This window comes from Dendrobium catenatum, unplaced genomic scaffold (genome assembly GCF_001605985.2).
Source record: "Dendrobium catenatum unplaced genomic scaffold, ASM160598v2 fragScaff_scaffold_231, whole genome shotgun sequence".
NCBI lineage: Eukaryota > Viridiplantae > Streptophyta > Magnoliopsida > Asparagales > Orchidaceae > Dendrobium > Dendrobium catenatum.
The window spans coordinates 1535103-1548453 of NW_021318693.1; the positions used below are offsets into that span (position 1 = coordinate 1535103).

The 13351-nt window shown below is 37.2% G+C and overlaps 1 protein-coding gene across 1 annotated transcript in view; it reads left to right on the plus strand.

Annotated features, from left to right (window-relative positions):
* The window catches only part of LOC110095363 (proteasome subunit alpha type-2-B), a 37132-nt gene that overhangs the window by 20211 nt on the left and 3570 nt on the right, over positions 1-13351 (plus strand). Inside the window, exons 7-10 of the mRNA XM_020820878.1 lie at positions 3907-3976; positions 4339-4424; positions 9191-9253; positions 9340-9405. Of these exons, the coding sequence (XP_020676537.1) occupies positions 3907-3976; positions 4339-4424; positions 9191-9253; positions 9340-9405 (285 nt within the window). The remainder of the gene's footprint in view (positions 1-3906; positions 3977-4338; positions 4425-9190; positions 9254-9339; positions 9406-13351) is intronic.

Below are 13351 nucleotides of genomic sequence, written 5' to 3' on the forward strand. Positions count from 1 at the left end.
CTCCCAAACTTCTAGACGCCGCTAGAGCCCAAAAACCTAAAAGATCTCAAATTTTAGCCAAATTCAAGATGCCCTAACCCTAGGAAAACAAACTCTTTAATGCATACAATCCAAAAGGATATCTCTAAACCATCCCTACATTCAAATTTCCCTCATAACCCCCTTCAAAATTCTTCCTAAATAGCTTTGTCATACCTAGGCGGTTGGATTGTGCGTATAGGAGGTGGTGAACTTCCGTCTGTTTCACACGAGCCGGTCCCGTAGGACCGGCTTGATTGGTCCAATGGACTGCTCTAACAATCTTCTAATATTATTACCTGACTAATAAAAGTGAACTAAACTGATGTGGAACAATGAAATAGTTCTCCTTAGGAATAGCTTATCTAGTTTGTTACAAGTTCTCTAGAATATTCTATAGATGAGTTATATATGTATGCATTGTAGTAGGGAAAGCTCATTGAATGATATATTACACTCTTTGAAGCTTTTAGAGCTCCTCTTCTTCTTCCCTGGATTGGGAAAACCAAATCCTTCTTGCAGGTCGAGTCTTCCGACGATCCACTACATTAGAGCCTGGAGCTTGTGAAGATCGATGGACTGTGGAAGAATGTCGGCTCTCGACGACGATCGAAGCCGCATAATAAGATTGGCGGTCGACGACGATCAACGCCGAGGAAGGTGGGTTGTTGACGATGCTCGAAGCCGGATTGCCTTCTATCAAGCTCAAGCGAAGGAATCACTCGATCGGGTAGATCGGAACCTTCGGGCAATAAGGAAGATGCGAATGTCTTCGGCAACCATACCGAGATATTCTTCTTCTTCTTCGCTCTCCTCGTTCGCTCCACGCAAACGCCATCAGTCCCGCCATTCCCCCACCGTCGTCGATGACTATGCTCCGCTCGAACTCCCTCTCCAATGGCGTGATCCACTGCTGGAGTACCCGTCGCTCGAGCTTCCATTGCGATGGCGAGATCCTCTGCCTCCACAGACTACTTCGCCTAAATCAAACCTGATCGCCCCACTTCCGCTTCAGCAAGCAAACAATGAACCCGCGCCTGGCGACAAGCGCGATTCCGTGCCTAGCATACAACCCAGTCCCGTTGCCCGTGATCTCACCGGAACGGATAAGCTGCTGGAGGTCGTCAAGGTCCCCAACGTTGCCCCATCGACCAAGCCGTCGTCTCCACCGCAGGCAGCGTCGGAGACATTCCCGTCCCGGAAGAAGCCCACGCACGTTGATTGTTCGATCGAACAAATCTTCAGTATGCCAGAACTCCGAACTCCACCTGAGGACATTCGCAATTCCACCGTTACCGCTCCTCTGGTGCAGTCCGCTCAGACATAGCATCCACTCCAGGTGCCTGTAACCGATGCCTTCCTTCATTCCTATTCAACATCGTCCAAGGGCTCTTCAGATTTCGATGGAGAAATCGAACCCGCGCCTATCGGGTCAGCTGGCTCCTCGATCATGGCAGGAGACAGAGAGGTTTTGCCTTCAGCTAGAGCATCATCGCTATTTGCATCGGCTTCTGACGCATCCTTATCTGGTAGGGTGAGAGAGGCTGATTCTATTCTTCCAGCTTCCCAACTCCACTCGCCGACAGCAGCCGACCAGGCCCCCGCCGACCAGACTCCCGCACACCCAGCCGCCGATACCATTCCTCCGTTGGCGTCTGGTGACACCATTCCTCCGTTGCCACACACTCTACTCCGGCGGCAGCAGACAAAGAACCCACTCCGGCGGCAGCAGACATGTATTGAGCTCGATCTATCACGACCAGATTCCAGTCTTGCTGCCTGCTCCGACTTCGTCGAACAGCGTGACTTCAGCCCCGACCCGGAAGCATCCAGCGAAGGCGCCGGGGAGCTCGATTACCAAACCAAACCCGATCTCCCACAGCCCAACTCCGTCTCCGCCTCAGCTTCCTCCGGAGATCTGACGCAACTCCCATCGTCTGGTCTTTTGGACTCTGAGATGCGAGATGCAACACTCGCATCTGCTGCTCCGATTCTATTTGGAAATCCGGCGAAGCAGCATTACGGGGAGTTAGGAGCCGGCAATATGTGTACCAAAGAACACAGGCAGCTTGCTCTCGAAGCTGCGAGACAGAGAGTGGTGCTTCTGAAAAATGAGGGAGGGCTTCTGCCACTAAGAAGGAGCAATGTGGCTTCCATGACTTCGATTAATCATTCCAGTTTGGACCTACTGGACCGTGAGACAGGTGCTGATGGCACAAACCTAATAGAAATTTACAACAGCGATGCTTCTGGTACCGCTTGGTATTGGAAGAGAAAATGGGTCATCCACATCTGTCCCCAGCTCATTCAAGAAAGCAATACAGTTGACATCATTTCTATTACCTGGAGTAAAGATGATGACAAAGTTGAGCATGCATGGGAGACTGAGTTAAATGACAATTACAACGTTGATACTGAGAACATTTTCATTGCAGGTGTGCAAATGACTGAGGTGCAGTACACTGACAAAGCTTATTCACTGCAACGCTCACAAGATGTTCGACGAAATGTCAATAAGGGCTGGGATCTCAAATTTGAACTGTCAGACCCTGCTTACGGAAGCAAGGGAAATGGGAAACTTACATTTTATGGCCCCACTACCACTATTGAGGAGCAAGGAATCAAGGAGCTCAACATGAGGCCTGGCGGTATTTCTTCTCTCCTCCATTTTACTGATCTCAAGGGCAGGGATAAGGAGCTTGTTATGCAGTGGTTAAGAAAGCCATCAATTGAGCATTATGTACCTGAATTGTACAGAAACATTTCTACTCTATCTATAAGGGGGCAAGTTGGTATGGGAAACACAACTTTATTGAAACAGGTCTATGAAGATGAAATGATAAAGGAATTTAATCTTAAAAAATGGGTTTGTGCATTCAGCAACTTTGAAGAGGAGGAATGGGACAAAACTAAATGGGAGAATGTGCTCGCCTCTCTATCTTGTGAAATTTGGGTAAGGGATTGGTTCTGTGCCGAGAACTCATATTCACCAACCAATTGGCGAACTGAAATGCTAGTTCATTTCAAGGACTCCAAAGTTGAACCTCCTCACTTGGATTGGGGAACACCTCTTCATGTGGTGATTATAAAGTCTGCATTCAAAGTCTTCGATCTAGGAATTTGTTTGCCACCCTACCTCCCTTCTAATTAACGAGCCTCGAACGGAGTCGAGCTCTTTTTACGCTAGGGGAGAATGATGTGGAATAATGAAGTGGAACATTATAGCTAATAGTTCTCCTTAGGAATAGCTTATCTAGTTTGTTACAAGTCTCTCTAGAATATTCTATAGATGGGTTATATATGTATGCATTGTAGTAGGGAAAGCTCATTGAATGATATATTACACTCTTTGAAGCTTTTAGAGCTCTTCTTCTTCTTCTTCCCTGGATTGGGAAAACCAAATCCTTCTTGCAGGTCGAGTCTTCCGACGATCCACTACATCATAAACTGTGTCATATTTTCTTTTCCTTCCATATTATAAATTATTTTTAAATAGCTAGTGTGGAGAGAATTTTGTGTTTGTACATATAGGCGGTTGAGAGGATTTGTTTGGAGAACAGGGTATTCTGATTTTGAATTTGCAAGTAAAACCATGAGGGGATCTCAGGTAGTAGGAAGAGAGGGAGGCTTGGGGATAGGGAAGCAGGTGATGTGGGAGTGATCATTGCTTTTTATGGGACGCATAAGCAGAGTATTTGCTTTTAATGTTCTTCTTTGTTGTAATTTTCTTATATTTTTCTGTTTTTTTACCAATCAGCTTTTAGCTATCTGATGTGTGCAGTTGCAAATGACAGCCTTTACTTTAAAAATAATCTTACCTTTTTGTTTAGCATACCATTTAGACGCTTTATCTAAATTAGGGTTTCTAAATATTTTTCCATTTAACAGTGGTGTAAGGCCTTTTGGTGTTTCTTTACTAGTTGCTGGATTTGATGACAGCGGCCCGCAGCTTTATCAGGTAACAAATTTTCAGTATTTTGCTTTCATTTTGAGTGAAATTCTTATAGCAGTGCCAGTTATTAAATATGCGGAGTTCAATATGATTATTCCTGGCACATTTTCCGCCTGATGTTTATGTAATCAAAGCATCTGAAAACTCCATCTTTTGATACTAATTCATAAGGTTACTACCCATGCATTCAATGCAGTTTGGCTAAGGTTGCAGGACTGTTTAAAGAGAATTTGTAATTCTAGTTTATATGAATGTGTAGTTTCTTTTCCGTATTTCCATTCTGTTATTACATTTAGTTGAATGCTTTGTCTGACATCTTTCAAATTTAATTTATTACAACTGCTTCTTTGCATATTTTACCTTGGTAGGTTGATCCTTCTGGATCATACTTTTCATGGAAAGCTTCTGCTATGGGTAAAAATGTTTCAAATGCAAAGACATTTCTTGAAAAGAGGTAACCCAAACTAGATGAGTTAGATTTCAGATTTTATTTTAGTTTATGTGATGTAATTTCATATAAATTTTGTTTGGTGATACAACTTTTTATTGTATGGCTACATGCATATTATTTCTAAGATTGTGGTGCTCATAAACTATTTCAATTGGATGAGACATCCGTATTTCTATTCATATTGTATTCAATTGATATCTTATCATCTAGCTTCAATGTCAGGAGGCATAAAATCGCTCATCTTTTCTTAAGGGTTGTGAGTTCTTTTCGGATTCATTTGCGATAGTTTTTTTATAGTTTCGTGGCAGGGGCAAGAAATATAAGGGGAGCCTATACCCCTCGCCCACACAAGAGAGGTGGGATGACACAAAAACGAAGAGACACGACTTGAGACGAGAAGCCAAAATTCATATTATTTTGGACATGAGGTGACCCCTCCTTTGTCTACATCATTTCGCTTTCTAGATTGCTGTTACAATTTTGTGTGGCTACTTTTTCTTTTTTAAATTACGTTTTACTTTTAAGGTAAAACTTAAAATGGATTTATGTCGAGTAGGCTACTATGGACGCTATACATTTGTTGAGAGGTTTGATGAAGTAGCATAGAAAGAATAAGGAGGATATGGAGAGTTTTAAAAAAAGTGCTCTGGAGAGTTTTAGAAAAGAAAGGAATTAATAATGCTTATATTCAAGTCATTAAGGATATGTATGGAAGAGTTGTTACCTGTGTTCAAACACCAGGTGGTTTGACCAAGTTGTCTCCTATTTCAGTTGGATTACAAGGATCAACTTTAAGCTCATATCTTTTTGCTTTAGTCATGACTGTTGTTACTAGATATTTGCAAGAGGATGTACCCTTATGTATGCTTGTTGTTGATGATATTCTTTTTGCTAATAAGACTAGAGAGAGAGTTGAAGGGAAATTTGAATTATGGAGGTCAACTTTAGAGTCTAAAGGTTTTCGTTTGAGTAGATCTAAAATCGAATACATGGTATAATTTTAGTAGTAATAGTTCTAGTGGGGGGATTGTGAATTTGGATTTTGGACGATCAAGTCATTAATAATAGTACTTGTTTTAGATTTCTTTGGTCTATTGTTCAAAGTGATGGTGAAATAGATGGGGATATTGTTAGTAGAATTCAAGTTGGATGGTTGAAGTGGAGGAATGCATTGGATATGTTGTGTGATAGAAAAATACCCTTCAAATATAAGGGAAAATTCTATTAGGTGGTGGTGAGACTTGTAATGCTTTATTACACAATGTTGGCCATTAAAAAAGAAGTATAAAATTAAGTGAAATATTGCAGACATGAGGATGCTCAGGTGGATGAGTGGCTTTACTCTTAGAGACAGAATGCGAAATGAGTGTATACATGAAAATGTTAGATTAGCTCCAGCAGCAGATAATATTAGAGAGAATCGCCTTAGATGGTTTGGTCACATAAAACGTCGACCTTCTGATGACCCTGTTAGGAGAGTAGACATATTAAATTTGTCCTATGTTAAGAAAGGTAGCGATGACCTAAAAAGACTTGGTTAGAAAATATTAGAAAGGACATTTTTTATTAGATTTAAATGAGAATTTGACTCTTAATAGAACACAACGGAGAAAAATGATTCATGTAACTATCCCCACATAGTGGGACAAAAGCTTGTTGTTGTTGTTATATGATTTACTTTTAATTCTTTTAGAGTGTTGTATGTTGTTGTTCGTTTGACTTTTTTCAAAATGAAAATATTTATAATACCCACACCATTTAAAAAAAAAATATTTTCCTACAACAATTATACAACCACTTTTACAGATAGTTGCATCTGTCCCCAATGAACCCTTCTTCTATGATTGTCTAATTGTTGTGGGAAACTACTCTACAACTACTTTTACAGATTGTTGCTGTTGCTCGTTCAACTTGTTGATTGGTAATATTAAATTCTTTCCTTCCATACTCTTTAGTTTTCTTCGTTGGTTGTTTAGTTCCAAGGAGGTTTTTTACTTTATCCCGTTGTAGTGAGCTATAATTTTGCTTCGCATATTTGGATCTAGTAATTGGAGGTCAACCATGATGTATATATTACTTTTCTTTCAGGTTTAGACCTAACATCTGGCATTGATTTTAGTTTCATTGGTGTTATATCAAATTGCTGTGATTAAAAATTAAAAAAATTGGAAACTAAGACACTATAGATTAGAGGACAATATTTTGATACCAAGTCTCGTTTATAATTCACTTTCTTGAATGAATATGATATTATTAAATCTTAAAACAGTTTAAATCAGTCCATGAAAGTTCAAGTTGCCACGAAATACAAAAAGTTAAATTAAGCCATAACAGAAAATAGTTGAGCCCATTGTCAAATATTTTCAATTTCATTTTTTGTTATTGACGAAATTCTCTTCATTTTTTTAATTTGAACTACTTTATTAAGTTTTTTTTTTTCTCTTGGATAAAATTATAATTTGTTTTGTCAAAATCTTGGGAAATGCATGCTAGTGGCTTTTTATTATGGAATTCACTTTATTGAATAAATATGTAGGTTTCTCCTTTCAACACTTGTTGAACCCTCGTCTCTTCCATATGTGAGATATCTCACAACTTTGTTATCTAACTAGTCAGATGGTTTGATCGTTTTCCACTTCTCTGTTAGAAGATATCGTGGGAACATTCTTGCAATAATGCTTAGGTTATCCTCATTGTGACCTAGTAGTGTTCCAGCTCAAATCATTAAAACTACCTCCTTATTGTGCAAAAATAAGGCTGCGTTCCTCAATCCTTAGACCTAACATTTTAAATTTGTTAGATTTTAGGTCCTCTACTAGAAATAGCTCATTAATGTCTAGTAGAGAGCCTTTTTTAGCTCATAAATTGAGGCTCATTCCTCCATTTGCTGCCCCTTTGGTTTCTCCACTTACCTCTTCTCCTCCCCTTTGTCTTTTCGGTTTCTTGTGCTGGTTGATTTTCCTGTGCCTTACCCCTTTGGTTCCCGTGGCTGGCTGTTTGATTCCCGTGGCTGGCTGCTTGGTTCACGTGGCTGGCTGCTTGGTTCCTACGGCTATCTGCTTGGTTCCTACGGCTATCTGCTTGGTTCCCGTGGCTTGTCTGCTTGGTTCCCGTGGCTTGTCTGCTTGGTTCCCGTGGCTTTTCTGCTTGGTTCCCGTTGCCTCTCTTCTCTGTTTTGCTGTACCGTATGGGGGCTGCTGTTTGGTGGCTGTTGGGTGGGGAATTCCATGGGATTTTTCATGTTTTCTGTGCAGTTTTCCTGCAGCTATTTGCAGTCTTTTGGCCTTCTATTCCTTGAATTTAATGGGTTTAATGGGAGATATTTGGGCTGTTTGGCTGCCCTTTTTGTACCTATATATAGGAGATGTTTTGAGACTTAAAAAGAATGTTATGATGATATTTTTGGAGCCAAAAACCTATGATGTTTTTCTTCTTTCTTCGGAATAGCTTGCGAGCTATGTTCTTCGCCTCTTCTTATTCTCCTCTAGGATAACTTGCGAGTTATTCCTGTTTCGTCTCGGCTCCTAATCTCCTTCTTCTATCCGCAAGTCCGACGTCATTTGTATCCTTCTTCTTAATCTAAGAAAACAGTTTTAGGAAAGTCGTAGTGTCTTTATTTTGTCGTTTGTAAGTGTCTAAGTTTGTAAGTCTTTATATATATTAAAGTGAAGTTGTTTTTTTGGTTTATTTATCTATTTTGTGTTCTTTTATGTATCTTCTACGTTATAGGAAGAGTCTTATTTTTGTAATAAAAAATTTGGGGCCCTTCCCAAATTTTTGATTGCATCACTGATGATATTCTTCTTGTTGATAAGACTTAAGAGGGAGTTGAAGGTAAACTTGAATTATGTAGGTCTACCCTAGAGTCTAATGGCTTTCGTTTGAGTTGATCTAAAACTGAATATATGGAGTGTAATTTTAGAAATAATAAATCTATTGGGGGATTCTGACTTTGGGCGATCAAGTCATTAATAAGATCACCTGTTTTAGATATCTTGGGTCTCTTGTTCAGAGTGATGGTAAAATAGATGGGGATATTATTAGTAAAATTCAAGTTGAATGGTTGAAGTGGAGGAATGCATCGGACTTGTTATGTGATAGAAAAGTTCCTCGCAAACTTAAAGAAAAATTCTATAAGATGGTAGTGAGACCTGCAATGCTTTATGGTGTAAAAAGTTGGTCATTAAAAGAGAAGCATAATATTAAGTTAAGTGTTGCAGAGATGAGGTAGTAGATACAAGATTATTAACAAAAAAAAAAGTGTTGCAGAGATGAGGATGCTAAGGTGGATGAGTGGCTTTACTCTTAAAGATAGGATACGAAATGAGTATATACGTGAAAAGGTTGTAGTAGCTCCAATGGAAGATAAGATTAGAGAGAGTCGCCTTAGATGATTTGGTCACATAAAACGGTGGTCTTCCGATGACTTGGTTAGAAACTTAGATGTATTAGATTTGACTTATATTAAGAATGATAGAGGTAGACTTAAAAGGACTTAGTTAGAAAATATTAGAAAGGGCCTTTATTAGATTTAGATGAGATTTTAACCCTTAACAGGACACAATGGAGAAAAATGATTCATGTAGCTGGCCTCACTTAGTGGGATAAGGGCTTGTTGTTTTTGTTGTTGTTGTTGTGATAGCCTTCAATCTGTTTGGGTTTCTCCACTTTAAATTTTATGGCAGTTTTGTAGTTTTTCTATTTGGAAGTTGTAGTACATTTTGATCTTATGATTGAAAGGGGTTTTCTTACTCATTTTTGTATTGAAGGTACACTGAGGATATGGAGCTTGATGATGCTGTTCATACTGCTATTTTGACTCTGAAAGAAGGGTATACTGTTTCCTGTACTATGTGATATTAATAAGCGCTTGCTCTCCCTTGGCAATTATGTGACGGTTTCTGTTGTCATGTTGTAGTTTTGAAGGTCAAATTTCAGGGAAGAATATTGAAATTGGGTTAATTGGCACTGACCGGAAGTTCAGGTATGAGTTCTTGTTCTCATGGTACAGATTTTCAAATATGCATAACTTAATTGTTGAGTTGATTTTAAATTATGTAAATTAACCAACAAAGGTAATGTGATAGTAAGCAGGTTGTAAATTTTAAATTTAGCTATTAGTTTGTTGGAAAATAGTGTCAGTTACAACACCATGGAGGGCACTAACACAATTCTGGTGAGGATTAAAGAATCCTTGATGAGGATGGTCGTCGGTTTATATGGTCTTGGATCATTAATTTGAATTGCAAAAAGAACCTCTCTAAGGAATCCATATGAAATTCTTAAATCCATTTTTCCATGATGTGAACTTCTTTCCCTGGTTATACCCGCCAAGGAATCATAGCCTAGAAACTTTTGCAGACAGTATTGTATCCCATGTTCCTAAATTTCTCATTTTTTATAGATTTGCCCGCCAGGATATTTCATTTTTCTTCCATACAGAAAGCTAAGTATAATGACATTATGGACTCATGGTGTTGTTCATATTTCATTCTCGACATAAGGCTCTTAGTGCTCAGAATTAGCAGAAATGAAGTTGGTTTTATGTGGTAACGTTATTGGTGGATCTCCTTTTTCATCTTCCTTTTCTTTTTCTTACCTTCGAATTACTAGGTCCTCTCCTTGAATTCTACCTTTAGGATGAGCGAGGATTTAAATAGAGTTTCGAAGTGAACAGAGGGATAAAGGCTTCAGTGAAGAGAAGAACAAAGAGTTGTATTAAGAATCTTGAATTTTCCTAGGATCTGGAGAGAGTTTGAGAGGGAGCCTCAGGATTCTTGTTTCCTGAATGGAGAGACACATAGATAGAGAAGAGAGAGTGAAAGAGAGAATCTTGAGAGGGTAGAGGATGAGGAGGAACAAGGGGATTGCAGCAGTTTGATTAATGCGAACTTACTATAGCTGTTTGGTAGAGAATTTGGAGGAATGAGGGAATTGCTTCAATTTGAATTCATAGATAAGAAATAATCCTAACTTTCCTATCTCTGTTTATATAAGCAATGTTATGATTAAAAATAAAACTAATTCAAAAAAAGATGACCATTAAAATTTCTATCATCTCATTTAAGAAAAATGGAGATTGTTCAAAAAGGGTAATTCCTATCTAATTAAGTAAAAAAGTTCTTATAAGGAATAATAAATAAATTTAATTTAGGACTAGCTAGATTTGAATTTCGAATTGGAATCTTGCGAAGAATTTAGGCTTGTGTTTTGATAGAGGTCATATGTTGCATAAGTAACCCCTAAGTAGGACAAAAGATCTAACTATGGTCTTAATGTTTGCCCCTTTGGATGGTTAAGTTCAAAAACCAAACCATGTCAAGTTGATATGATAATTTGTGAGAACTGTATCTGTTTTAGCATGCCAAAATGGTGGTAGGCAAATAAAGGAGGGAACATCATGATAATTTCTCCAGTATCACCATTACAACTTATGGTGTAATGATGAGATTTGCACCACTCAAATATCTACTGCATAGAAACCGCGTTTATATGATTGTTAAGAGAGCGAAAATTGTATCCATAGCTGCATTTCTATGAACTAAATCACTGCTTGGCGCTTGCATTCAGTAAACTAATTTCGATTCCTGATAAGCTACAAGTGATATGAAATTGGATTTTCTGAGTGTTCACTAAAAATCTAATGATAAAAACTTATCTTTAAATTTTCCTGGGCTAATTTCTGAAGAACAGATGAATCAGCAAAACTTATGCATGTTTCAGAATTTCTTTGTGGTATATTTGGTTTAAAGAAATAATAGGGAATGCAAATGCATATTACTTTAAAATTTCATATGAAATTTTTTGTTCCAGTATAATTGATATGTAGTTGGATTTTTCTTAGGAAATGTGAACGGTTGTCTTACCAATTCTTGTAAAAAATACAAATAAAAATTTATCGGGTTATCATTGTCACTCATATTTTCCCTTCATATACCAAAAATTCATCTTGCAAATAAGAAATCAAAAATACTTTTCACTTAATTTCCCATCAACCAAAGATGTGATTTATTTTCATTTCTTTTTTTTTTTTGAAGTTTTTAACTAACCAGATTTAAATATTCTCACAAAATGTATTCGTTGAAATATATTCTATTGATGCATAAGTTGTTTGATGAAAACGAGCAGAATCGAAACGCTATAACGTTAAAAGACTATACAAATTTTAACAAGGAAATACCAGAAGGAAAATAGAAGCATAAACTCAAGAACAGAAGATATTTAATATACCAATAAAATTGCACTATGATGCTAAATTTAAAAATTAGATGCTTTAATTTTTCATAAAATTAATTCTGGAGGAAAGGCATATCAGCAAAGCTTTTTTATATTTTCAAGTGGTCTTTATTGTCTCACAAATTTCATATGTACAGTACTTTTGTTAATACATAGAATATTTTTTTATGACAATCTCATTAAAAAAATTTCAAGGGAAAATTGAAGTTATATACCTGAAATTAGGGAAATTTATCTGTTATTTTGTTTCTTTTATTTTTTGAAAAAATAAGTCTGAAAATTCTGTTTGAACCAAAATACCGCCTTAGCAGAGTGTAGATACTTTTTTAAGTTAGCCATGTTCAAATTTGATTGAAATAACATTCAAACATGTTTCAAATAAAATTCCATTGAAAACTTTCTATTTTTCTTTGGACGACCACTCCTAGACTTCACCAATGGAGGTTATAGGACAACTATCTTTATTTCATCTTGAACCTCCTAGGTGTTTTCTTTTTTGACTGGTATGTTTCTAGCATATGCAGTTACTGTACTTCATGTGCATAGAACTTTGAACATAAAATAAAATAACTGGCATCATAGTCTCGAGTTGTTGTAAATGAATGTTAGCATGGGAGGCCCATATGATCGAACTCTCTGCGTGTATGTGTTATCTTCTGCTAATTAAAATCATAATGAAGGTTATTATTAAAGACATGTAGTTTAAATTGACTAATGGGGTAGGCGATAATGCTTTGAGCCTTATTCAGGAGGTTCTGTAGTGCTCATTTAATTTCTCTTGTTAAATAATGTGTTCAGCACAATGTTGCGTCTATTGAAGAATCATTTTTGCATTATGTGTTAAATTTTTTAACAATTTTAACAATTTATTCCCTTGATAGTAGCATTTACTATTATTATATTATTGAAACTCTCAGAAATATGAGTTTTCATCAAGTTGTATCAATTTTCAGAAAATAAAGCATGATCCCACGCTCCAAGCTAACTTCATTCTTAAAATAAGAAATTATGACTACGTTGTTAATATGTTTTTTGTCCAAGTGCTTACAAAACTCAACTCTTCTGTAAACCTTGAAAGTCAAATGATACTCCTTATGATAAGTATTGGTTTAGAACTTTGCTGTGATTTTCATTATCAAATGATGAGTGCAAGCTCTATGATGTACCTCCATAAAAATGGTTGACAAAGCATTGGTATTATTGTTGTGCTCATTAGTGACAAACATCAAGTTCTTCCCGGTGCCTAGTGACTCCCTTAGCCCAGTCATAAAATACAGCTATTACTCTAATTTTATGAGTCAGCAATTGCAAATTCCATAGAATAAATTTAAGTATTGGCATCTTACTCTGGTTGCCATAAGCAAAGTTCCTCCATAGCATATATTCAAAAATGTTTCATCAACACTTAACACTAGACGGCTTGTACATTTCAGTCCTTGAATACAAACATCTAATGAGAAATATATATGTTTGAAATGACCATCATTATCTTGTTGGAGATTAACAATTATCCTTAGATTTTTTTATGTAGCATAATCAAAATTGATAGTTGTTACTGAAAGAATGCTTTAGGGATCCTTTAACATAGATGATAACTTACAGCACAGCCGAGCCTTTTATAGGATAAATCATTGCCGTAGTCTCTCTTAACATTGACATGATTGTCTATGGCTTTATGTTAAGATCAATTGTTA